The 24,230-nt window shown below is 51.0% G+C and overlaps 11 protein-coding genes across 11 annotated transcripts; 7 read left to right on the top strand and 4 right to left on the bottom strand.

The window, feature by feature from the left end:
• Window positions 1-149: 149 nt before the first annotated feature.
• Window positions 150-1,071, top strand: DSM5745_04570 (clathrin light chain CLC1; the record flags this gene model as incomplete). Its single annotated transcript, XM_026746586.1, has 4 exons — window positions 150-189; window positions 245-471; window positions 537-637; window positions 720-1,071. 4 exons carry the CDS (start codon window positions 150-152, stop codon window positions 1,069-1,071), a joined length of 720 nt encoding a protein of 239 aa, XP_026604066.1.
• A 351-nt stretch (window positions 1,072-1,422) lies between these two features.
• On the bottom strand, window positions 1,423-2,943 carry DSM5745_04569 (Hsp90 co-chaperone CDC37; the record flags this gene model as incomplete). The annotated part of the gene is made up of 2 exons (XM_026746585.1): window positions 1,423-1,924; window positions 1,982-2,943. The coding sequence occupies 2 exons, from the start codon at window positions 2,941-2,943 to the stop codon at window positions 1,423-1,425; spliced, it is 1,464 nt and encodes a 487-aa protein (XP_026604065.1).
• A 484-nt stretch (window positions 2,944-3,427) lies between these two features.
• On the top strand, window positions 3,428-5,876 carry mdr2 (ATP-binding cassette permease mdr2; the record flags this gene model as incomplete). The annotated part of the gene is made up of 3 exons (XM_026746584.1): window positions 3,428-4,663; window positions 4,714-5,349; window positions 5,400-5,876. The coding sequence occupies 3 exons, from the start codon at window positions 3,428-3,430 to the stop codon at window positions 5,874-5,876; spliced, it is 2,349 nt and encodes a 782-aa protein (XP_026604064.1).
• A 518-nt stretch (window positions 5,877-6,394) lies between these two features.
• Window positions 6,395-7,801, top strand: DSM5745_04567 (nucleoside transmembrane transporter FUN26; the record flags this gene model as incomplete). The annotated part of the gene is made up of 2 exons (XM_026746583.1): window positions 6,395-6,576; window positions 6,643-7,801. 2 exons carry the CDS (start codon window positions 6,395-6,397, stop codon window positions 7,799-7,801), a joined length of 1,341 nt encoding a protein of 446 aa, XP_026604063.1.
• Window positions 7,802-8,188: 387 nt separating this feature from the next.
• Window positions 8,189-10,257, bottom strand: DSM5745_04566 (uncharacterized protein; the record flags this gene model as incomplete). The annotated part of the gene is made up of 3 exons (XM_026746582.1): window positions 8,189-8,642; window positions 8,707-8,996; window positions 9,046-10,257. 3 exons carry the CDS (start codon window positions 10,255-10,257, stop codon window positions 8,189-8,191), a joined length of 1,956 nt encoding a protein of 651 aa, XP_026604062.1.
• A 404-nt stretch (window positions 10,258-10,661) lies between these two features.
• DSM5745_04565 (uncharacterized protein) lies at window positions 10,662-11,213 on the bottom strand (the record flags this gene model as incomplete). The annotated part of the gene is made up of 1 exon (XM_026746581.1): window positions 10,662-11,213. The coding sequence occupies one exon, from the start codon at window positions 11,211-11,213 to the stop codon at window positions 10,662-10,664; it is 552 nt and encodes a 183-aa protein (XP_026604061.1).
• A 777-nt stretch (window positions 11,214-11,990) lies between these two features.
• On the top strand, window positions 11,991-13,739 carry DSM5745_04564 (MDM34 family protein; the record flags this gene model as incomplete). Its single annotated transcript, XM_026746580.1, has 2 exons — window positions 11,991-12,325; window positions 12,383-13,739. The coding sequence occupies 2 exons, from the start codon at window positions 11,991-11,993 to the stop codon at window positions 13,737-13,739; spliced, it is 1,692 nt and encodes a 563-aa protein (XP_026604060.1).
• A 763-nt stretch (window positions 13,740-14,502) lies between these two features.
• On the top strand, window positions 14,503-15,941 carry DSM5745_04563 (CCDC47 family protein; the record flags this gene model as incomplete). The annotated part of the gene is made up of 3 exons (XM_026746579.1): window positions 14,503-14,572; window positions 14,647-15,511; window positions 15,566-15,941. 3 exons carry the CDS (start codon window positions 14,503-14,505, stop codon window positions 15,939-15,941), a joined length of 1,311 nt encoding a protein of 436 aa, XP_026604059.1.
• A 454-nt stretch (window positions 15,942-16,395) lies between these two features.
• Window positions 16,396-17,074, top strand: DSM5745_04562 (mitochondrial 54S ribosomal protein bL12m; the record flags this gene model as incomplete). Its single annotated transcript, XM_026746578.1, has 2 exons — window positions 16,396-16,614; window positions 16,745-17,074. 2 exons carry the CDS (start codon window positions 16,396-16,398, stop codon window positions 17,072-17,074), a joined length of 549 nt encoding a protein of 182 aa, XP_026604058.1.
• Window positions 17,075-18,270: 1,196 nt separating this feature from the next.
• DSM5745_04561 (uncharacterized protein) lies at window positions 18,271-19,958 on the top strand (the record flags this gene model as incomplete). Its single annotated transcript, XM_026746577.1, has 2 exons — window positions 18,271-18,748; window positions 18,853-19,958. 2 exons carry the CDS (start codon window positions 18,271-18,273, stop codon window positions 19,956-19,958), a joined length of 1,584 nt encoding a protein of 527 aa, XP_026604057.1.
• Window positions 19,959-20,204: 246 nt separating this feature from the next.
• DSM5745_04560 (velvet factor family protein) lies at window positions 20,205-21,050 on the bottom strand (the record flags this gene model as incomplete). The annotated part of the gene is made up of 1 exon (XM_026746576.1): window positions 20,205-21,050. One exon carries the CDS (start codon window positions 21,048-21,050, stop codon window positions 20,205-20,207), a length of 846 nt encoding a protein of 281 aa, XP_026604056.1.
• Window positions 21,051-24,230: the final 3,180 nt, after the last annotated feature.

The raw sequence follows: 24,230 nt of genomic DNA, 5'->3' as shown, positions 1-24,230 counted from the left end.
ATCCCCGGCCTCAGCCAGTGTCTCCCTAACACTCTCCCCAAGAAGCCACCTGGAAACATCACTTTCTCATCATTTCTCGCTGATTGACCTCTCTGCCTTATATCCTAATATACAAGAAGATAGAATTGTGGTTCAATACAAGTTTCACTATGGCCGACCGCTTCCCTTCCTTGGAGGACTTCTCTGCGGGTTAGTTTACCCGCATCACTTGCATAGTGTCCCTGAGGCTAACAATGCACTATAGGGCAGACCGAAGCTATCGAAACCAACGGCACAGACGAGAACGACTTTCTAGCTCGTGAGCGAGCCCTCCTCGGCGACGATGCCGACCAATTCGCAACCGCCCAGGACGTCACTTCCGCAGATGTGAACAATGACGAACTACTGGGAGGTGCGGACGATGAAGCCGGCGCTGGACCGGAGATCTCGGGCTTTGAATCTTCATTCCCCGCCATTGACACACAAAACGAGGTATGCAGATAGTTTGGATTGATGGCGATAAATATTGGTTGGCATGCGTGTCTGATATCATATAGCAAGTTGCTCCTGGCGGCACAATCACCGGAACCGGTGCGCCTTTCCCGCCAACCGGCTATTCGAGCTACCAGGCTCCCGAGGAGGAGGCCGAACCTGTCAGGTATGTGGTCCCCAATTTCCATTTGACTGTCCAACGTTCGCCCCATGCCTATGACCCCCGCTAACTTTTCGTTCACTTTAAGGGAATGGCGCGAGAAGCGAGATGCGGACATCGCACGTCGGGCGGAACTCTCGAACGAGAAGAAGGAGGCGACTATAAAAAAGGCCCAGGAGGACATCGACGACTTCTACGTATCGTATAACAACAAGACGGACAAGCTTCGGGCTCAGACCGCCGCCGAGGCGGAGCAGTTCCTCGCAAACCGCGAAGACACATCGGCCGGAGGAACAAGCTGGGAGCGTATCGCGAAGCTCGTGGACGTGTCTGGAAAGGGCACCAGGGGCGGTGCGAACGGTTCAGGCAAGGAACGTTTCCGCGAGTTGCTGCTGAGTCTCAAGAAGGATGAGAAGGCGCCCGGTGCTAGCGGGGTTTGAACTTACTTTTTCTGCTGATTCCCTAAATTTCTGGCCTTTATCTTCGCCTCATGTACGTAAATAAGCCACTTGACTTTCTAGCTTGCATTACACCGTCTTACTACCTTCGATCTTGTTATTGGGACGATAGTTGGTCCAAAAAGCGCTGGAGTTGGTGGAACAAGGCACGGTGGTGATCAACTGACGTCCGGAGACATAATCGAAGCTTGCTTACATCAATAATTAATGCTTCATTCACCTCGGAGAATAGACAATACTATTTCCAATTCATGTACTATTGTGAGAACATATACCATAGAACAGCATGGGTTATACACTGCATGGCTCCATTACCAGCTTTGTACTTTCATTTCAATCCAGTTCAGTTATATCACCCCCAGGCTCTCCGACTTCCTCCACTTGCCTTTCCTTGCCCTCCGCTTCGATTTCCGCGAGTTTCTTCCGGCCTTCTTCTGTCGTAGCATCAACGATACCCTCCTCCAGGCTAAGCATGCCGCTTTCTCCGAGCTTCTCCACAACATCTTCTGCATCTGGGACGCTCATCTTGCCGAGGACTTTGTTGACCTCGTCCAATGATTCCGATGCAAGTGCCTTCTGCAGATCCTTGGAGAAAGACTCGAAGATTTTCCGCGCTTCGATCTCAATAGGCTCGTCGCTATCGGGCCGAGGAATGTTGATGGTAATCTTGGTGTTCGGGTCGACAGCGTGAAGCTGGATTTGCTCCACTCCAGCCGGATCGTTGGATGCAGAGCTATCCTTTGCGAGTTCGGCCGCACGGGTCTTGATTTTATTGTAGGTTTCGTTGACGTCGTTCCTGAACAAAGTGCCTGCCTGGTGCTCCCTTGTCGTAATACTAGTCGGGAATCCAGTCAATAATCACTCCATAAGCTAATTGGACCTGGACACTTACCGCTTGAAGAAAAGTGAGATTCCATCAGGACCAAGAGAGCGGCAGTATTGCAGCAAGAGACCTTGGTGCACACATTGGCGGGCATAGTCCTCTTTACCCTCCATTTGACTGTTGAACGCTTCAACCAAGAGGCCATCTGTCTCTTTCTCCGCAACAATACTCGGATTGTCTGATATGTATTGATGCAGAGCTCGGTAATCGTTCCGATCAATTTTGGCGAACTTCTTAGCCAATGGGCTGGCTTGTATGCTATCCGGGTCTTCAACATCACCATCGTCGTCATTGGCCTCCTGATCGGAAGGTCCTGGTGCTGCATTCGGGTTCAACAGTTCAACCGAGCTTGTTTTTCCTTTCGCTGGCGGCGCGGCCTTGGCTTTGGATACATGAGAAGTATCGAAGCCTGTGTGGATAGATTCACTTGTAATTTTGCTTCCCTCTTCCTTTTCGAGCTGATCCAGCTTTGTAAGAAGCTCCTTTTGTAACTCCTGCACCTTGTCCTTATGACCCTGTACCCCCTTGACATATGCTTGGAATAGGTTATCGGATTTCAAATCTTCGACCTCCTTCTTAACCTGATCCACCAGAGCGCTCATCATCTGCGAATACTTCGGCTGCTCCTTCTCCTGGGTATGGACACCTTCCGGGGGCGAAGGGGGTAGGTCTTCCGCTGGATTACTCGCTAACTCCATGAGTGTCGAAAAGATGACCTCCTCAGGACTGGATGATGATCCGTCTTTCTCTCTGAAGGATGTAAGGAGCTTCTCAATGCGTGAAAGCAGGCCGTCGTTGATAATGCGCTCATACTTTAGGGTTTGAATGTTGAGACGTCGTTGCTCTCGTTGCTGGTGAATCTGGGCCTGTTTGGCTCGGATGAAAGATCGTTTGTCGACATTGGGGTGTACTTCGATATCCGAGTCATCTGACAACTCAAGAGCGTCCCATTTGCTGTAGTCAAGCACCATCTTGAAGAGAACTATAAAAGGAGGGGTGGAAAGTGGGGTAAAAACAAACGGGTTCCAAGCTTAGCGATTGGAGCAAAAGTAAAGCTCGCAGCAGTATGACCAGGCTGATGTAACGCCGGTATTCCTTCAGCTATATCAATTCCGCAAGAACTGACAGAAAGCGTCAATAAGTAGACCCAGCGTCGAAAAGGCTCGATCGTTCTCGATCGGATTCCATGGAGGCTCATCGTGGGCGGTACGAAGCGGCAGAATTCGGGTCTCTCCGATCACTCCGATTCCGTTCCGTCACTCGGCGTTGCTGATGTATTTCGCAAGCTCATATCCTCCAACTTATCCTTTCCATTGCAAGCCGATAATTGCTCTTTACACAACTGCCATGCGCTCTCTACAATCGCTCCCTACTACCCAATGAGATATGGCATATAGTCGGCTCACTGTTATATCATACTGACCTAGCCGTTCGCTGCCCTTTCTCAAGTCCGTGATGCGCGGTGTCAGGTTACAGCCTACCTGGGCTGTAGGAGCTCGGCTGAGCCCACTGGTTGCGTCCAACGGGGGTATCTCGACGGGACTATGCTCCGGTATCAGTCTAGCTATTCATATTCGCGGCTTTCACAGTGCCTTCTTCCGGTCGGTCTCGAGCCTTTCCGGTTCGGCATACAATTGCAGATTACCTCACATTGACCGGAACCTTGGGCGAACAAACGTATCATTTCTGATAAACTGCAAATACTCGAACTCTCCTCTAACGATCTTGCAACAAACACGGCAATTCTCTTCCTCACGACGATTCCTAGACGCCAAATCATCCCCGCAGCCGACGAAGGCTTCGCGCGCGGAAAACAAGGGGAAAACGGATGAAGACAGTGACGAAGGCTTTGAGCTGTCAGAAAAGGCAGCGCAGGCTGCGCAAATAAATCTTCGTGCAAAGCTTAACAAGGATGGAGCCAGTGGGAAAAAGTCCGGCTTCTCGGAAGTATGGAGGCTTCTGCTCATCGCACGGCCCGAAGCAAAGAAACTCGGCGTCGCCTTTTTCTGCTTGCTCATATCTTCGGCAATCACCATGTCACTTCCATTCTCCATAGGCAAGATCATTGACGCGTCTACGAAAACATCTGAAAATGGTGAATTTCTGTTTGGATTAAGTCCTGTGATGTTCTACGGTGTTTTGGCCAGCATCCTCGCGTTTGGTGCCGCTGCGAACTATGGTCGTATCATCATCCTACGAATTGTTGGTGAACGCATTGTTGCCAGGACACGGTCCAAGCTTTTCCGCCAGACTTTTGTCCAGGATGCTGAGTTCTTTGACGCCAATCGTGTTGGTGATTTGATATCTCGTCTCAGCTCTGACACTATAATTGTCGGGAAAAGTATCACTCAGAACCTCTCAGATGGGCTACGCGCAGGCGTTAGTGGCGCAGTTGGCTTCGGTATGATGGCTTATGTTAGTCTCAAGCTATCCAGTATCCTGGCTTTGTTGCTTCCCCCGATTGGGCTGGGAGCAATCTTCTACGGAAGGGCTATCAGGAATCTCAGCCGTAAAATCCAGAGGAACCTTGGAACTCTGACGAAGATCGCGGAAGAGCGATTGGGAAATGTGAAAACAAGTCAGTCCTTTGCCGGCGAAGTCCTCGAGGTCAATCGATACAACACTCAAGTGCGAAAGATATTCGAACTCGGCAAAAAGGAGTCGCTGATTAGTGCCACGTTCTTCAGTTCTGTACGTGCTTGTTTCACTAATACAGGGAGTATGTACTGACAGTTTCATAGACCGGACTCATGGGTAACTTGACGATCTTGGCTCTACTTTATGTTGGCGGCGGCATGGTCAAATCTGGCGCTATCAGCATTGGAGAGCTAACCTCTTTCTTGATGTACACGGCTTATGCGGGCTCTAGCATGTTCGGATTATCTAGCTTCTACTCTGAGCTGATGAAAGGTGTTGGAGCAGCCAGTCGACTTTTTGAGCTACAAGACCGCCAGCCAACAATATCTCCAACCAAGGGCACCAAGGTCGTGACTGCTCGTGGCCCTATTCGTTTTGAGAACGTCACATTCAGCTACCCCACCAGACCGGCTGTTCCCATCTTTAGGGACCTCAACTTCGAGATTCCGCAAGGCACAAATGTCGCTATCGTTGGTCCTTCCGGTGGAGGAAAGTCCACCATTGCTTCGTTGCTCCTACGTTTCTACAGCCCTAGCGAGGGCCGTGTTTTGATCAACGGCAAGGACATCAAGGAGATGAACGCGAAGTCGCTTCGCAGAAAGATTGGCGTTGTTGCTCAGGAGCCTGTGCTCTTCTCTGGGACAATTGCTGAGAATATCTCTTATGGGAACCCACATTCGACCCGGTCCGAGATCGTGGCAGCGGCGAGAAAAGCAAACTGTCAATTCATTAGCGACTTCGTAAGTTCAACTGCATCCCCGTCTCTGCTCAGATACTAACAAACCCTTAGCCGGACGGCCTTGATACTCAGGTTGGGCCCCGCGGTGCTCAACTTTCTGGAGGGCAAAAGCAACGAATTGCCATTGCCCGGGCCCTGATTAAAGACCCCGATATCCTAATTCTCGACGAAGCAACTTCCGCCCTCGACGCGGAATCCGAGACACTGGTGAACAGCGCCCTTGCTGCACTTCTCCGCGGAAACAACACGACCATCAGTATCGCCCACAGACTCTCTACTATCAAACGGTCCGATTCGATCGTCGTCCTCGGTAGCGACGGGAGAGTCGCTGAACAAGGAACATATGAACAACTAAGCTCACGCCCTGACGGCGCCTTTACAAAACTCATGGAATGGCAATTAAGTGGTGGTGACTCTAAGCCACCAGTCAGCCCTTCTTTTGATCCTGAGGCCGAAGATAGGCCTTGGGAAGAACAACCCGAGGAAGATGGCGACGCGGAAAACAGTGGCAAGATTCAACAGCGATGAGCCCATCTTCAAGGTTGGTCTCGCATCAACCACCTTACAAATGCCCTTCAAACCTTTTTTTTTTTTTGGCTCTCGTTTTGCATCTATTCCACGGTTTCTATAGACCTTTTGCTCACACTCGTGCGCTTGAGCGCATGCTGTGATGATATACCTGTACATGACGCGCATTTAAAGTGGGGGGATATTTAGGCTTCACGGATTTGGGCCTAATTATCCGCCGTAATCGATATGATAGACATAATAGAAAAAACTCTTCTCTATCAAAGTGTTCTGTGTAGTCACTCGTTACCTGACAAGATGCTTCCTTGTAAACGTGACCTCTTGTCTTGGCGTCGGCCTTGCTTCCGCTGCTGCTTTACCCTCGACGTCACTCGAACAACTCTCCACTGAAGCTTGAGCGTCGACTTCCATGCCCTACTCGACCCTCCCGAGGTCATGATGATGGGCTGACTCTATTATACTTCCGTCCTCAGTGTGCTCTTTACAGAAGCGGGAGACCTGCTTTTGTTTGGCACAGCATGGATCGCATCCGACGATGGATCGCTCCTCCTACCGCGGAGTATGAGCCCATCCATGAGGAGCCTGCAGGTTACGGCGAAGATCTAGATACACCTCTCGGGGCATCACAGTCAAATCCGTCTTTCTCAAGGCCAGTATACTGGGTGTTCTTTATCTTAGGGGTTTCCATGCTATGGGCTTGGTATGTCTCCATGTCTGTCCCGTTTGTACCGGGGAAGGCTTGCTAATCACGTCGGGTTCCGTATAGGAATATGTTTCTGGCAGCTGCACCATTTTTTCACCAGCGATTTCAATCGGATGAATGGGCTACAACTCACTACCAGTCATCTATACTGACTGTATCGACGATCACCAATCTAGCTTCCGTGTTCATCCTCGCGAAGCTCCAGGAGTCAGCATCATATCCGAAGCGAATAATAGTATCGTTAATGATCAATATTGTCGTTTTCACTTTACTCGCTTTCTCTACTCTGTTGCTCAAGGATGCCTCGGTCTCGATATACTTTGGATTCGTGATGGTGATGGTGTTTGGGGCTAGCATGGCCACAGGAATCAACCAGAACGGAGTTTTCGCGTACGTCTCCGGATTTGGGAGGGAGGAATATACCCAGGCAATAATGAGCGGCCAAGGAGTAGCCGGTGTACTGCCGTCTCTAGCTCAAATGCTCTCCGGCCTTGCCCTGCCAGAACATGGTGACAAGCAGACACCAGAAGCGTCCTGGAAATCAGCCTTCGGGTGCTTCATGACGGCAACAGGCGTCTCATGCCTGACACTCGTCTCGTTTGTCTGGCTCACAAAGCAGCAGTCCCTGCACGTTATAGACGATCAGTCCCAATCATCCAGCGCGGATGACCCAACACCAACAAAGACCGCGAGTCTCTGGACTCTCTTCTCGAAGCTCCGCCTCTCCGCTATCTCAATCTACCTCTGCTTCACGATAACAATGATTTTCCCTGTATACACTTCTCAGATTGAGTCCGTTAACAACAACTCAACTACTTCGCGCCTCTTTCGAGCAGCCGCCTTCATCCCACTCGCGTTCTTTTTCTGGAACGCGGGCGACCTACTCGGCAGGACGCTGGTCATTAATCCACGCTACTCATTAGCCCACCGTCCTTGGGCTCTCTTTACCCTCGCCATCTGTCGCGTGGGATTCATCCCCCTCTATCTACTGTGTAATGTCGGCGGGCGGGGCGCCATAGTATCTAGCGACTTCTTCTATTTGTTCATTGTCCAGGGTCTGTTCGGGATAACGAACGGGTACCTGTCGAGTTGCTGTATGATGGGAGCAGGCTATTTTGTCTCCGCGGAGGAACGTGAACCTGCTGGTGGGTTTATGAGTCTCATGCTTGTTGCTGGTTTAGCGACGGGAAGCTTATTGAGTTTCCTTGCTTCTGGAGCATAAACAACCAAATTCGGGGATTTTCCACTTTGTTGCACTCATGATTCGAATAACTATACTGCTTTCTCATTCGACATTGCCTTATTCAAATATAGAAAGGCCTTGTGCGAAATGTATAGATGGAGTTTTGTTGTTTTCTTTCGGCACCCGTTCGGAAATATAGTCATCGTACCATACCATCAACAGCTGAGACCATCTAGTGGCTAAACATGCTAAGTCAGAACAATAACGTATGGGCAATACCGAGAGCCAAAAATATATTATTGTATGCAACCATCAAATGTGCTCCAACGCCATGCTAACCGCTAACCATCTATAAAATGCCAATGCAACGCAGAAAGACCTTCGAAAAGGTCATAAAATAAACACCCCGTATGCAGTCTAACTACGCTATTCCGCGGAAAAGAAGTCCCTCTCATCAAGCCACTGAGCATCGATAGCAAAGGCAACCAAATCAGCTGAACAGCACATATCATCATGTCCATGTTCGAGGTCCAGGAGTTCCAAAACCGCAACCAGCCTGTCCTCTAGCGTTTGCTTCAGGTCCGCTATCTTGGCATGGACATCTGAGCTACGGTTGATCTTACTGGGCGCGTCATGCTTCTTCTTGCTTGACTTGGTCGCCTTTTTGATCTCTTTGTTGGACGAGCATGGCGCGAGCGGTTGTCGCCGGTTATGAGTCGAGTTTTCTGGGGCTTCAGGTTTTCGATTTTTCAGCAGCATTTTGAGAAGAAAGCGCAGCCAAATCAGGTTTGTGCGTGGTGCATATTCTGCCCAGATACCGGGGATGTCGGGTGTTTTCTCGCTGTCGACGGGGTTGCCTTTGTATAGCTGGGCACGCATGCTATACGGACAATTAGCGCAATGTCCAAACTAGGGTTTCTGAGTTGGGAAGCCAAGCTACTCACTGTCGGTAGGTGTCCCTGAGCAGGGCATCGTCCTCGTCTTCGCCGATAGCATCGAAAATCTGCTTTTTATCAAGGTCCGAAGAGGTTATTTCCAGCAGCTCTGATGCCTCATCGTCAAGCGCTAACTCTGCACGTGAGAGCGAATAGTCAATAAGCGTTGTTTGGAGTGTGCTCAATCCAAAACCGCTTGAATATGATTGTCGCATGATCTCTGAGTCTGACGGTGGGTGCATGCCGCCATCTGGTCGCGTGCTTCGAATACAAACGTTGCCGAGGTGAAGGTCGCGGTGCTGTTCTAGTTAGATATAGCTCATGCAAGTGACAGAGTTGGGGTATTACCTCAAACAAAGCATATTCTTCAGCTCGGGCTAACGACATAGCAACCCCCCAAAATATATCGTAAACCTGGAAGATCGATGACCAAGAGAACTTTTCAAGCTCGCAGCCAGCATCGTCCATTTCGATGATTGCCCAGATTTGTGAGTCAGGATAGGCTCGTTTACTTGAAGGGTTAGGGTTGAGACAGTCGTCTTTCGTTTTCTTGTAGATGTCCCAGGCTTTCTGGAAGGCCGCTGGAAACCGGCCTTCGACAACGTGGATTTCCCTGAAGCGCGCGAACCCTGGTATGGGGTCCAGATATTTGAGCATTTTTACCTCCGCCACTATTTCCTCTATACTCGTAAACTTCTTAGAGCCAGGACCGCTTTGGGCTCGTAGAGGGACAACCTTGAAAACACCATCACCACACGCCTTAAGACGTGCCAGCTTGGATTTGGACATCTCCTTCTGACATACATCCTCCCTCAGCCGGAGCTTGTAGACCTCTCCGTATGAGCCTTCAGCCAATTTCACGACTTCCAGCATTTCCCCCGCTCGCGCTGCCCACGATTCGAACTTCTGGATGCCCTGTGCTGCTGCCGGAGACAATGTCTCGTCCAGGATAGATCGAACATAGGAGGTTGCTTTTTCATTTTGAACGTACTCAGACGATGGCCTTTGTAGCGGTTTGTTTTTTCTGGTGCTTTTCTTGCAGCTGTCCAGGACGGCGGAAGCCTCCCTAAGAGTTTCCTGCACGGGATCTTGAGCGTTTTTAGGGATGACCCTAGGGGTGACCCTCACTTCCACCATTGTCTGAAACCGCTTCTTGGGCACTGGGGTGACTTTGAGTTGTGAACGTCGAGTTGGAGCAGGCTCTGCTGGCGGCTTGAGTTTCGACATAGAGGTCTCATTGGTGGTAATCTCGCAAGCTTCGGATGCTGTCACTTCATGGATATTCTCTTTACGGTCTTTCAGGCCGTCTTTCAAAAATTTTCTTTCATCGATTTGAATGCTTGCGAGCTTGGTCTGGATAGCATTGACTGCATCGTGAACAACATCGGTATTCGCTATTTCCAACGGTTTTGCGGGGCTCCGTTCTTCGAATACAGCTCTAGGAGCGGCAGTTCGTCGCTTGCCGTATACCTTTCGCGTTCCGGGAGCGCGTGTGCTTGGTGCTCTGGTGGTGCGCCGGGGAGGAGTCTCCTCGATATGTATTGAGTGCACTGATGCCATGACCTTCTAGTCTCACAATGCACCCTAGAGCAGCCCTGATTCTTCAATTTTAGATTATTGTTCTAAGGTTAGAGCTAACAATGAGGGAGCTGTTTGGAGACTGTGGTAGGTGATCGGTAAGGTTCGCTCAATGGCGGCTGGTGTCTTGTGGTGCCCCGAAGATGATTTGATGCTGTTCTGTCCCTGACAGGTCGGTCGGAATGTTGACCTCTTTCGATAAAAGGACTAGTGCAGCGTTGCTGGGGTAGCTTGAGATTATGTAATACGTCCGCGGGAGTAGTCGAGCACGTGCCGTAGTTGAATGCTCTAAAAGACTATGGAATCAAACTGGAATCAAACACGAATTCGAGAAATTCTATGTTTTAAGGCGTATAATGATGAGGGATTGGATGGCAGCAGTATGTCTAGTTTTGAGGAATCTGGAAGATATTATTGGCCAGGGTCGTGATCTCGTCAACGTGTAGCCCCTTGAGAGCTTGAAGTATATCCTCCACAAGAGTCGGAGGAAGACCTTCTTTACGTCGAGAATAGATATCGATTCCAGCAGGTGTGAAGAGCGTCTTGGCAAAGTACGTGACAATCCACTGATTATTGTCATCTGCCTGGCCGAAACCAAGGCACTCCCAGTGCGAACTCGCAATCATCAACCAACCTTTGCCTCGCCAGTCCCAGGCACCTTGATTATCAGGGCTCGGTGTATCGACACCATGGACCGACTTTATCTTGTCTGATCCAACAGCTTGGTACCGGACCAGGTCGTCGATCTTAGCGATGCCCGAGGAGTCTGGGGCGAGTAGCTCGTAGGTAATGTTGACGTTGCGCTTGTCTTTCCAGAGTGGAAGACTGGAGTGGGTTACGTGCCAGGTACCTATGATGAAATCATTGCTGGGCGGGACGCATTTGCTCCCCTTGTGCGCGTGGATTTGTGGCAGTCCGATGTTTAGATGGGAAGCCATGGTACTGAAGATGAGGGGTGGATTATAGCGCCTAGATGGATATAGTGCTGGTGCTCCTCGTCCTAGCGGTCTCGACCACGCTCAGAGACCTCGAACGCCGGATCTAAAACACGATTAGTTTAGTCTACTCCATATGCATGAAATAATGAGACGGTAGAGATTATTGACAAGAGAAGCATACATGATAAAGCAGAGTAGTCTTCTAGGGTTCTGGAAGCGCGGAGCGTTCGGAGGAGTCCGGGCGAGTGTGGAGAGAAGTTATTCTGCCTGGGTCGATCTTGAATCATAAGATTGTACGGAGGCGCCTGGATGGTTGTGCTCCATCGGTTGTCTCCATAAATTATGAAGGCTCTGCACAGTGACGTCTTTCCGTCGCTCCGGCTTCATGACCGCGGACGAGAACATCGAAAGACACGATGGTCTCGCAGGTGCTGTGCTTGTGTAGTTACAGAGGAAATATCCAATAGTCCGTCTATTAATATTGACAGCGCCCCTGATAGAATAATGCCCGCTTGAGTAACGTAGAACGGCCTGTCGCGTCGATCACGCGAGTGTTGCCTCACATTGCTTGTGATCCTCGGATTCCTTTTCTTCCCGTCTTTTTCCCTTTTTCTGCTTATCGCCGCGCCCCCACAAGAGGAAGAAAGCCTCCCCTTCATTCTTCCCTTCTTAATTCCTTCCTCCTCATTCATCAAAGCCTCCAAGGCTGACTGTCGCCCATCCTTTCGATATCACCCAACGCTGCTGCTGTTGAGATACCTTTCTCGATGATCTGCGATGGCCTTCAACTTCAACTGGTCGCCGCTGACCGCGGACGCGAATTTTTACACTCGCGCCCAGGACCTTCTTACGGCGGCACTCAATAAGTCGCCAAAGCCTCCGATTATTGTCGACGATATCATCGTTACAGAACTCAATCTCGGCTCCATTCCGCCTGAGTTGGAAATATTGGAGGTCGGAGATTTGGCGGAAGATCGGTTTCGCGGCATCTTCAAGATGTCCTACACCGGAGACGCCTTTCTTACATTGAAAACTCGAGTTCAAGCGAACCCACTCAACACCTATCTTCTGACAAGGCCATCATTCGCGTCGCCGTTGCCGCTAGCTGCAGCGTGAGTAACCGATCACGCATTCATTGTCTCGCGCGCTGACTTTAGGGCTTCAATTAGGACACCCCTTACCATCCCTCTCCAAATCACCCTATCCGACTTCAAACTGTCCGGCTTCGTCGTTTTGGTATTCTCAAAGCAGAAAGGAATCACTGTGGTTTTCCGCAATGACCCCCTAGAGTCGCTCAAGGTCTCATCGACATTTGACTCGATCCCATTCGTCCGAGATTTTCTTCAGAAGGAAATAGAAGCGCAACTTCGAATACTGTTCATGGACGAGCTGCCTGCCATTATTCATCGCCTGTCACTCCGCTTATGGGTTCCGGAATATCGTGATGGAGAGGAACCGGAGACACAACCAACAGCCGCTAGTACCGAAGGCCCCGGTCAAGACCCTCTGGCCAGCCCTCCGCAGGATCCAGTGGACGCACTAGGCAATGCCCTAAACGAATCGGACATTGCGTCGCTCTCCCTCGAGTCCTCCGTCGAAACACATTCCTTGTTCTCGCAAAAAAACCTTTTACGACTTGGTGCCCTTACCGATTCCCAGCGGACGTTGTCGCTGTTTACACCTTCCATACGGGAGGTCGTATATCGCGCATGGACATCTCCGAGCGATGCCGGCGATGCTACTGCGGGCGTGATTTCCCCGGCCAGCCCTGCGCTTTCAAGGACCCATTCCCAGGCCGGCAACATGTCCTCGTTCCCAGATACCGCCAGTATGATATCGTCACAGACACGGTCCACAACTTCGACGCATAGCTTCAGCAGTTATGGCCTGAGCAGCGGAGCCAGCCGCTCCAAGGCGCATTCCAGGAAACGGAAGAAACGCGTTGTCGATCTGCGCCGTCCAAAGACAACCGACGATGCTGCAAGTGTTAGCGATGAGGGTGCTTTTACCGAGACTAGCAGTAGTGCTCCATCTGTCTACTCGGCACCCCTGCCCATCGTTAGGGAGCAACCCGATGATCCGGTAACACCGCCTTTGGTACCGGAGACTGGACTGCACCTCCCACCTGTTCCTGAACGGCACCGCCTGAGTATTTCTAGACCCGGGCTTCGTCGCGGAGCCGAAGCATTTGGGCAGTCTGGAGAACCCCAGTCTTCTTCTCTTCGTACATCTGAAGCAATTGACGTGGACGCGACTCCACGAGGAACGATGCGCTCTCACGTTGCCCCGGGACGGTACAATGAGAAGGCAGAGCCTGAAACGGCGCGACAATTACCTTCCACCATTCTTCCGTTTACCGACGAGAAAGCGAGCTCGAACCTTGTTGATCAAGCGTTGGTTGAGCGGCTAGCTGGAGAAATAGCGCGCCGCATGCGAGACGAGAAAATGTCGGGCTCGAGTTCGTGCACGCCGTTTTGGGATCGCCTGAATCATGAGGAGGCCCCGCCTCCGGCCTATGGCCACTGATGCTATATTGCATCCTGTATTATGTCCGAGCGCCCAGTCGCGCTGGCAGTATCTTTCGCTGCCATCCGCTCTTTACCCTTTCCTTCTCTCTTTCCCTCCAACCCCCGGCGGGTCCGGAGTATATAACGACTGATACGAAGTTAATTGTGCTTTTAATTGTTACATATGGTCGAGTTTGAGACCTCGGGTTTGGTTTGGAGCGTGTTAGATTTTTGAGGTCTGGGCTTGTACCGTTAAAATACTTGGCGTTGATTCTTCTTTTGCGGACTCGTTTTCTTTGCAGGATACCAATTCTCTCACTAATCCACCGACTTTCTTTCTGTTTATTCGCTTCAATCCGTCGCTTGTCGGGGGAATCCGATGGTTTAGCGTGGTGTAGCTTGCGACGGGCGAGCAACACGGAGGGCACTTTCTATATGGCCTGCATTGAAGGTTATTTCTGATGCATCATCGCAATATAGAATGAGTTCATCAGCTTCTACCGGTTCTCGTACTGCGTATCTCTGCTCGGTGATTTGATATCTCGATTAGTCTTGGCTATCTCGTCAAATGGTGGACTTGGAGCTCTGGGCTCCACTAAACTAGGCTCTTGCGGCGAACGTCAATTGATTATGCCACCCGAACCCAACACTTAACTTGCCCCCATCGCCCCGGGTTTCCTCTCGCTTCTTTCCTCTCCCCAGGCCACGTTTGCAGTTCCGTATCGCTCGACTGCCTCTGTTCGGGGCTATTATCTCTTCCCCGCGCTTTCTATCTCCTCGCAATGGCGGGAGTTCTCAAGAACGTTTTTGGCGGCGCTGAGCCTTCCAACTCGGCTGGACTAGAAGATGGTGGTCAGTCTTGCGCTCTTACATCGACCTCAAGGCTGCGATACAATTCCCCTTGCTGACTCCAATTTCTTTATCAGGTTTCGCCGACTTTGTCGAGGCGCCCGAGCCGTCTCCCGCTCCTATCATGAACACCCCATCGGCACCTTCGCTAGGCCAAAATGGTGTTGAACCCGTCGTGTATACGAAATGGTACCGGGTATGGGAGCGCACATCCCCGAAGGACTTCATGCAAGAGGCGATGGTAATGCCAATTATCCTGTTGATCGTCATCTTCCATTTCTGGGGTACCCGTAAGAACCGACGGCGTGCGACTGAATGGGCCGCGGCTCATGCCTCCGCTCTCCGAGACGAGTTCGCGGTAGTTGGATTTGATGGCATTCAGAAACCCGAAGAGTCCATTTCTGTGGAAATCTCGACTCCTCACTCGATTCTGAAGGAGAAGTCGCCCCAGGAGTTCTCCACCTACGCGACTGGCCGCCAGAACGTCGCTTTTCTTGATGTTGCGATCAAGATGCCCAAGCGCGCCAACCCGGTGACTTACTGGATGGACCAGGTGTTTGCTTTCTTCTTTGACAGCTGGCCGTCGCCCGAGGAGACCTTCGAGGCTACCGCTTACACTTTTGATGGTAAGGAGAAGGATCTTGTTCCGGTTCCAGGCAAGGATACCTCAGCCCTCAAGGTCAACAACTCGACCTACGACGGCTTCATCTTCGCAATTGTTCACAAGAGCCACATGCGTAATTTTCGCAACGATAGATACGATGCGTCCATTACCTTCACCCGGGATAACGCCAAGCTGCCCCAGTGGGTGACTGTTATGACCGAGAACGCCGAGATAACCGATACCCTCCTCACCCCGGAGCTCATCCAGGCCGTGGAGCAGGCCGGAAACAACTTCAAGTATTTGATTGTCACTGATCAGCCGGTCGACAAGCCCACCAAGTAAGTCTTCATTTCTCATCATAACGCTTAAGCTCCGTCTGACGATCTCCACAGGATCGAAGAAACTGCCCCCCGCAAGCGTGTCCAGCTCGTCGGATCTCTTTCCTCTTCTTCCTCGGGATATGCCTCTACCTTGCCGCTATTTACCCAATTCCTGCGGTTCCCTGACCGTCTTGTTAGCCTTGCTCATTTCCGCCCTGAGGTGATGCGCAAGATCCGGAACGTGCGTGAGGAGGAAATCAAGAAGCTGCGCCGCTTGGACGAACAGGAGAAGGCGGAAGAGCGTAAGTTGGCGGCCGAGAAGATCAAGAAGGAAGAGAGAGAGCGGGTACTTCGTGGCATGAACGCCGAAGAGCAGCGCAAGTACCTTGACCGTGAGCAGCAGAAGGAGCAAAGACGGTCTATGAAGAGGTACACCAAGCGCGCATAGACGCTTCTTGGGAACTGACAGAGTAGCGAGACGGATAATCTGGAGAAAAGTGTCCTCGGATAGTAATGCTGTATACCTTCATGTATAATGTATTGATATGCCCTTTGGAAGACGGGAAAGACCGAGCGGAGGAATGAGTGCAATTGTGGCTGCTGGGGTCAACAAGAGTTTATTATAATCTAAATTAAATCTACCATGTCACCATCCTTTATCAAGATCAAAATATAACGGGAATATCCGTTATCGAAGGTAGGATGGACGGACCCCAGGATGGACTGTTGATACCGAGCATGGTATTGTGTCACGTGATAGAGCCAGATTTTCCCTCCCGGAATCAACATTCTTTTTCAATTGCGCCTTTAATTGTTGATCGAACGAGAGCGTCAAGACCACACCTTTTTACACCTCACTCCCGCCTCAATCCCGCCGTTCTACTCTCCATCTCACCTTTACGATGTCCATCACTTCCCAGGCCGCAGCTCGATGCTGCAGACAGCTCGTCCGCCCATCCGCTTCCCTTCGCCTTTCCGCTACATATCAGCAGACAGTGAGCCGGAGGTGGCAGTCCACAGAGGCTGCTGCTGCCCCTGCCAACCCCAAGATCACGCAAATTGTCGACCAGATCAGCCAGTTGAACCTCTTAGAGACCGCCGACCTCGTCGCTAGCCTGAAGGTGAGCCCATCCCCACAGTCAACCGGCCAACCTTACATATCGCTATTCGCTTCTCCGGTTATTCTATACATGAGAGAATACGCCTCTACGCTTCATAACATCTCCGAAACTAATATTGCGTCTTATATAGTCCCGCCTTAACATCCCCGACCTCCCCGTCGGCGGCTTCGCCATGGCCCCCGGTGCCGGCCCCGGTGCCGCTGCCGCCGTCGAAGAAGAGGAGGCCGCCCCCCCCGCGCAGGAGAAGACTCTCTTCAACATCAAGCTGGAGTCTATTGACGCCGCCTCTAAGGCCAAGGTCATCAAGGAGGTCAAGACGCTTCTCGGCCTATCGCTCGTCGACAGCAAGAAGTTCGTTGAGTCTGTGCCAAAGGTTCTCAAGGAGAGTGTGCCCAAGGAGGAAGCTGAGAAGCTCATTGAGACGCTCAAGGCCGTCGGTGCCAAGGCTGTTATGGAATAAACAACCCGCAGGTCGATTGGATGAAGTACGTACTTGGGTGCTCTCGATGCTATGCATGCATGCTGTGACGAGTGTTCGCATTCGCCTTGGCCGTGTCCTGGGTTCTGTGTCGTGCTGCGTCTCTCCCGCTTCCTAGGTGGTTAGATGTGTTTTCTGTTTTCTGTCATATATCTGTGTCTCTTCTGAAGGTGTTTTGATAACTTGACCGGGGAGTGGGAGATAGGCAGCGAATGTATATTATAATCTACTTGTTTGGACCGTTTTGATCCGTGAGAGAGATGACGGATTCACTACTTCACGTACCCACTAACTTCAGGCTGCCGATGCTAATTTGAGCTTGGCCGGCGTCAGCGATGTACATCGCATCCGCGTTGCCATTACAGCATGAACAAGGTAGTAAGGACAATCAGTGAAAAGCCCTCAGAATCTTGCACCTCTTATCTCCATTTCATTTTGTCGTACATTAACTTTCTAGCTAGATGCGCGCGCATTAAACCTACTCATTCGTCAAAAGGCTCGCAGGCTCAATTGCTGCCGTCAGCCCACTATAAGAGGCCTAGTATCAATGTCTCATCCATATCGTGCTAACATGCTTTTGCCAACGGGACATGCAGTACTCTTGCATTGGATTACCAATTGCGCTAGAAGTTTTACTGTGCCGCTATCCATCTACAGTACTTATTGGTCAAGAGGACACATACTCGGTCCTTGGAGTATGCGAATAAAACTCGACCCCGGCCCGCTGGCATGCCGGCCATTCTGGGAACCGTTGATATAACTGCTTCTGCCTGAATATACGTATTCGGACCTCTTGCCCGTGCCCTGATTGGGATTCAGCAGGAATGACGCCCGGGTAATAAGTAGACTAGGGCACATTGTGTACATACGGTAAGTGTACATACGGTAAGTCGGTAACCGTACGATTGATCTAGCCAACTTGGTACTAGCGCGACTGTCAACATCTGTCAGATTTTAAGTGTCAACGAGCATCAGCAGCAGAATGATGGACCCAAAGAAATACTAGAATTGACAAACAAAAGTTTGACATTTCGTAGATTGATCTTGACAAGGGGTAGCTAACAGCGTGGTTCTAGTACCTAGCGCTGTACTCCGCGCACTCGGGTGTGATCATCCCATGCGGATATCTCCGACTTCTTTCTCTCCGCAACTCCAACTCTCTTCAAACTCAAGCAACAATGTCACGCACTCGCCCGCCAACCATCCGACGATGGAGCCAGCTGGATTGTTCGACTCTGCTCCTCACAAATCCCGTCCGTCCCTCGTTTCTTCCCGCAATTGAAGACCCTTCTCCGCGCAACAACCGCAACTCTCACTCTCGACCCTTCCACACCACTCCCTCCCGCAGCCGAGCCGCCCCATCCCCTTCAACTCGAAGAAAAGCCGCTGGATCAAATGCCCGGCCCAATGTCAAAGCTGCGTTTCCGGGCTACCAACTTCTTGATGCTTCGCCCAACTCGCCGGTGAACGCTGCGCTCAATGCCCGTCTGCAATTTGTCCAGGTTAACGGACTCAAACTCGCGAGTGAGATGCTGTTAGATGGAGTCATTGATAAGTCCATTACCCCGAGGAAGTTTAAGAGGATTGGAGCGGCCCTTTTGAAAAAAGCGACTGCTATGTCTCCATCCAAGGATGCTATTGTCGGCATTGCCAAAGGTATGATACTATTGCTGTTATCACCTTTCTCTCCATTTCTGGCCTGATTTAAACACCTTGATCTCTAGCTCCCTGACTGACCCGTGTCTCCTCTCGTGTTGTAGACGAAGGTGTGCCCGTAGATACCTTATACGACATCGGCCGCGAAGTCTTCCGGGGTGACAGCCAATTGAACAGTTGGCTGCAGGAGTCATGTATGCTTGCCGGTGTGCAGATGGCAAGTCTGCTCACCGCAGCCCGGCAACTCAGAATGGCGCATGGAAACAAAAATGTCTACGATGCGGAGAATATTAGGGAGCCGCAACTCACACCTTCCATTGCTCGCGTTCAAAGTCTCGCTACCCAATCCAAAAGCGATGCAGACGGGCAGGACAACCGTGATCCGCGGGCTATGCTTCTCTATGCCAAATTTCTAGGTCTAACAGGCCAATACCGGCAAGGGATCGATCTCGTTCACGATGTGTTACGAATCATTGAACCAACACAGATTCCACCAACCATTAATGAGAGCCTTACCCTTAACGGAGTCATTGAACCGCCGTGGGAATTGTATCTGTGGCTGCTACGTGAGGATAAGAAAGTCCGAGTTTCACCAGCTGCAGTCAACGAAACAAATAGCCCATATGACAAGGACGGACTAATGACTGTTCGTCTCGGGGCGATGGATTACCAGGACCCCATTGCAATGATGCGCTTCGCAGAGCACTTCAAGGCGCTCCGCAAAATGCAGAGTTATGAAAAGCTCATGGGGAGGGCAGCTTCGGCTGGAAACAAAGACGCCTGTCGGAAACTAGCCAATTACTACTATCTCATCTCGGTGGGATTAGAATCGCGACCTGGGGAGCGCCGGCAAACAACAAAGTCCCCCAAAAGGAAAGACTTTGGCATAATAGAAGCCAAACAACCTAAAGGCTTCTTTGCCACATTATTATCATACTTTGCACCGCGCTCTTGTCGCGAATACCGCTTGATGGCTATCGAATGGTATCGCGTTGCGTGGGCAGAGAATTGTGTAAGATCTGGCCTGCACCTTGCTTGCCTGCTTTCACAGGAGGGTGACAAGGAGACAGCAGAAACAATATTGCACAAAATCCTAGAGTTGCCGTTTGAGGATGGTATCACGTCACTACGCAACATGGCACAACGTTGTCTCGATCGTACTATAGTTGGGGGATTAGATGGGCTGAAAGTGTCATGGCTTGATACGTGACGCATGGTCAACTCCCCGTCCTTGGTGCCTGCAGCAAACAGGGCTACTAAACACGCAGTTCTGCAGATTACTGTGCGAACGGTTTTGTTTATTTATTCTCTGATCAAATTTAGCATGGGTTAGGAAACCCGCAGTGTCCGAAATGATATATCCCTAATGCCATTCATTAGCACCTCATTGACTCGTTCCGTGATAAATGTCCCATTGAAAAGATACCACTCTACCCCCAGACCAAAGACACTGTTTTCAACATGCTTGTTCAAGCTGAGCCCTCGAAGCCCCCTTGGCAACCCCAACCCTCCTCCCCTTCCCCATCCCCTGACCTCTTGTCTTCAACTCAACAAACCCCAACTCTTTCAACCGCAGCGTCAGGAGCGACGAGTCCCGCATCCCGGGGAAGTCTTTCGCCGGGTAGACGCGGAACGGATCAGACCAGACCTCGGCGAGAATGGGCATGGACTGCCCTGTATCCTCAATGGCGCCCCAATGCATGAGTCTGGATCGGAGGCGGTACAGGCCCGCGGTGCGCACAGAAAGATCAGAGAATACAAAGAAGGACGCGGGCGGGGTCAAAAGGGACCCGGTGCGTGGTTTACGCGTTAGAGCTCGAGGACTGGTGCTGTAGTCGTCGGTGCTGGAGGGGTGCGCTGGCGCGGAGTTAGGATCCGGCTCCTCGTCGACGTAGAAGGGGGAGGCGAAGGCTTTTCCGGAGAGGAGCGGGGTGGAATTGCCAGGGGCGTTGCTGTCTTCCATGTTGATGCCGATATTTGGATTTGAGGGGCCGGCGCTTGAGCCTGGCCCTGGCAGGTAGGGGGGTTCCTGGACGGGGTATAGGAGGCATCCAACGGTGAATCTTGGATCTTGAAGGATTGATCGGTCTTCCTTGGAGTCCGGATTGAAGTCTGTCAGGAGCAATTGGATGATTGGGGGAGGGTCAACGGGTCGTCGGTCTCTGTCACCGGCACCGCAGGCCCGTGCGGCTATGGGCTGTTGTCTGATGTAGAGACGGTAGCGGGATGAAGGGCTTGCGCGCCGTGGTGGAGGGGATGGCGGCGGCGAATGGTGAAGTAAATTCTCAAATCCAGATGGCATGCTGGCGGTCACATGTCGTTGAGGGACCGATACATGTTGCTGATACCCTGATAGAGAAGGTATTGTTGGATAGATAGGGCTTCTGTCGGAACGGACAGGGCTTGGAAAGGTTGTAGAAGAACTGCTATATCTGAGTACCGCATGTTAGCTTCAGGTTTCATCAAAGTTTAAGACAGCGTTATGTCATTGCTAACCCATCTCATTGGAGAATAATGGAATGAAATGGAAGTATAAAGACCGTCATAGTCCCTTTCGGGGGTTTTGGCCAATGTCATTATGAGAGGGGGCATTTACTGCGAGTCCACATCAGCAGCCCGGGCAGCAGAGCCAACAGAACCGCGGCTATGACTTGAAACATCATAGTGTGGACCTAAGAGCCCTGCACTTTCCCCGTTCCTCGACGTGCCTGGCCGCTGGATGCTATACTGCGCCAGAGAGCATGTTGTCGTTGGAAGAGGCATATACTTGGGATCACTTCTGCTATCCAGTGCCCGGCTAGGTATCGGAACCCCGTGTATCGGAAGCCTGGGATAGCTTGCACTTTGCATTTTTATAGGCTCGTGGCTTTGACTGATAGGCAGGAGGAAACGAGGTGGCTCCTGTGTCAGGTATGGAGGGTTTGGGACTGGAGTCTGCCTTCGGTGGGTTTCATCGGAACGGTGGTTTCTGACATCGGTATGCCTGCCATCGGGAATATATATCCATTGTTGGAACGGCGCCCCCGACATCTGGCGAGAACTTGTTTCACAGGTATAAATGTCGTTTCCTGCAACCACCACAGATTTCTGCCGGCGTTGAAACAACTGGGTGGTTTACAACCCCATGTAGGTAGTCATCAAGGATCAAGAAGCGGTCAATGAGAGATAGAATCATTCACGGAAAGGGATGAGCTGGTCACTTGAAGGATCGGTCAACAAGGACCAACGGCGGCAAGGGTACAGGCAACACAAAAGCTGATGATGCCTGCCCCCGCGGAGAAATAGGTATTAAGGTGCTATGCCCTGTTTTGGCAGCCCAATCTCGATAAGGACATATTTCAACCGGCGCAATAGTTCTAACCAGGGGTAAGGATGAGCGTGATATGCATTTGTTGGTCCTTTCTCAACGGTGCCTCGATCACCAACCGATTGTCGCGCACGAGATATCAAGAATGGAGAAAGTGTACGCCCGTAGAGAAGGGCGGCGGAATAGCAGATAGAGCTAAAAATTGAACAAGATACAAAGCCTAAGTGTGAATTAGATGGATGATTTTGGGCGCGCCGGCGTGGTCCTAGAAGGAAATGGGACGCAGTGACGAGCTATCATATCCGACCGCAGTTAGTCTCCACAGCTGTGGCCATGTACGGAGTAGTCATGTACGCCATGCATAAAAAGAAAGAATGAGAGGCGGATCTGGGGAAAAACAAGGACAGGGTCGAATGCCTGAAAGTATTAGCAAGGTGTGTGCGTGTCCAGCTGCGTATGTGTGTGGCATTGCCATTAGCCCACATATAGTCAGCATTTTGTATATTCGTGGCCCATAGGCAACCTCTCAAGCCTGCCAGCCTGCTGTCAGTGATAGCCAAGTATACGGGGACTGATACCACCGTATGCACCTGGGGCATCGCACATATGCTACTAAGATTGGCTTAGCTTGACTGTCGGTCGTGAATAGGTTCAGAACTCTCTCTTCGGAGGCCGCCGACATTCATCATTATGCAGGTTTGTATGGTTGACGCTCGCGATATCAGTCCCACAAGGTAATCTAGCGAAGAATGATGCAATGTTAGGGAAACATGCGTAGGTCTAGCGGTGATAGTGCGCGTCCCGTATAACCTGGTTGCAGCAGTACGCTCAAATCTGCTATAACGGCCAATACATGCCCATGAAGCAAACGTGTTTTTTAGGTTCATTGGATGTTGTCACCTCAGCCTGTGTTGCATACGGAGGCTGCTAGTGTACCACGCTTGCACATGTCCCAGGGCAGTGATTCGCCGTTGTTTTTGCTCGAAGCCTAAGTGACTGATCAACCAGACGAGGGTCCAGAAGCAGGGGTCGGAGGACTAGTTAGCTTGGGAAAAAGCAATGTGAGAAGGGTGGGCAACTGGGCGATTACTCCGGAGTAGGATGGCTGGAGAAACTGTCAGCTTGTAAGACGCCGAGTTAGTAATGTATATCGACCATCGAAGGAGTGCACGGATCACTCTGACTACTGTGGCATCAGATCCACCAAGTACCAAGCAAACCTATTCTGTAGGTCGTGGATGGATCTTCAAGGCTACCAGCAGGCGGCCCGAAGGATAGTGGCAAGTTGCCGATCCTGGAATGGCCAACTGTCATACTCTGGGCCATATCATGCAGATACTCGTAGATAACTTGACAGATATATGAACGGTGCGCTTATCGTGTCCGGCATGGACAAGTCCTACAGCCAATACCTACTCCGTAGAAATGCTTGACCGGGGGTTAGCTCTCTGACCGCAAGGTGACTCAGTAACCCGGTTCACAGACACCCTCCATGTTAGGAGAACCCCGAAGAATGCCCTGATACGGTGCACCATTCGCATATCACTCAACTGGGCTCAAGTTAAGCCTTGGCTCAAGGAAGGCGCACCCCACATACGGAGTAGATTTGATTCTAGACTCTCATAGAGTCATAGTGTTGTTCAAGGGGCGCGCCACCAGACAAGGCTGTAAGCCCACGGAATCTAATCCAGCTGATGTTGCACAATCCATCCCCCCGCATGCATGCATAAACTCCCTTATTGTTATGCTCCATTATTGTCAGTAGCGACTCTGGTTTGCAGGAAGAGACACCCGGGAGGCGCCTATGGACTGGTCCGAATCAAGGTGGATCGCGTGGAGAGCCAATCTCAGATAGGCGCGGTTCAACATGGATGATCTCTTCATAAATATGAGTAGACGAAGATTGGCTGGGTCGGAGGTACGCCGCCGGATCGTTAAGTGATGCATCAAAAGTGTGTACGGAGTTTCCGCTGAGGGCGTTATCATGCTAGGTATGGTGGACATCGTACGGAGAAAGAAGGCCGCCATGCATTAGCACCAACAGAACCTTCACTCGCATTTGTTGGCAGGGCATGCAAGTTTGCTTTGCTAGCTGATGTATCATTTTGGACAACGAAGGTCGATTCGAGGGTTTCGTAACTTTCGTTTCATACCACAGCTGAGCCTTGAGTGGTC

The sequence above is a fragment of the Aspergillus mulundensis genome, assembly GCF_003369625.1.
Source record: "Aspergillus mulundensis strain DSM 5745 chromosome Unknown scaffold_4, whole genome shotgun sequence".
NCBI lineage: Eukaryota > Fungi > Ascomycota > Eurotiomycetes > Eurotiales > Aspergillaceae > Aspergillus > Aspergillus mulundensis.
Note: the sequence above shows the minus strand (reverse complement) of the source record. Positions and strands in the feature narration are given on the sequence as shown.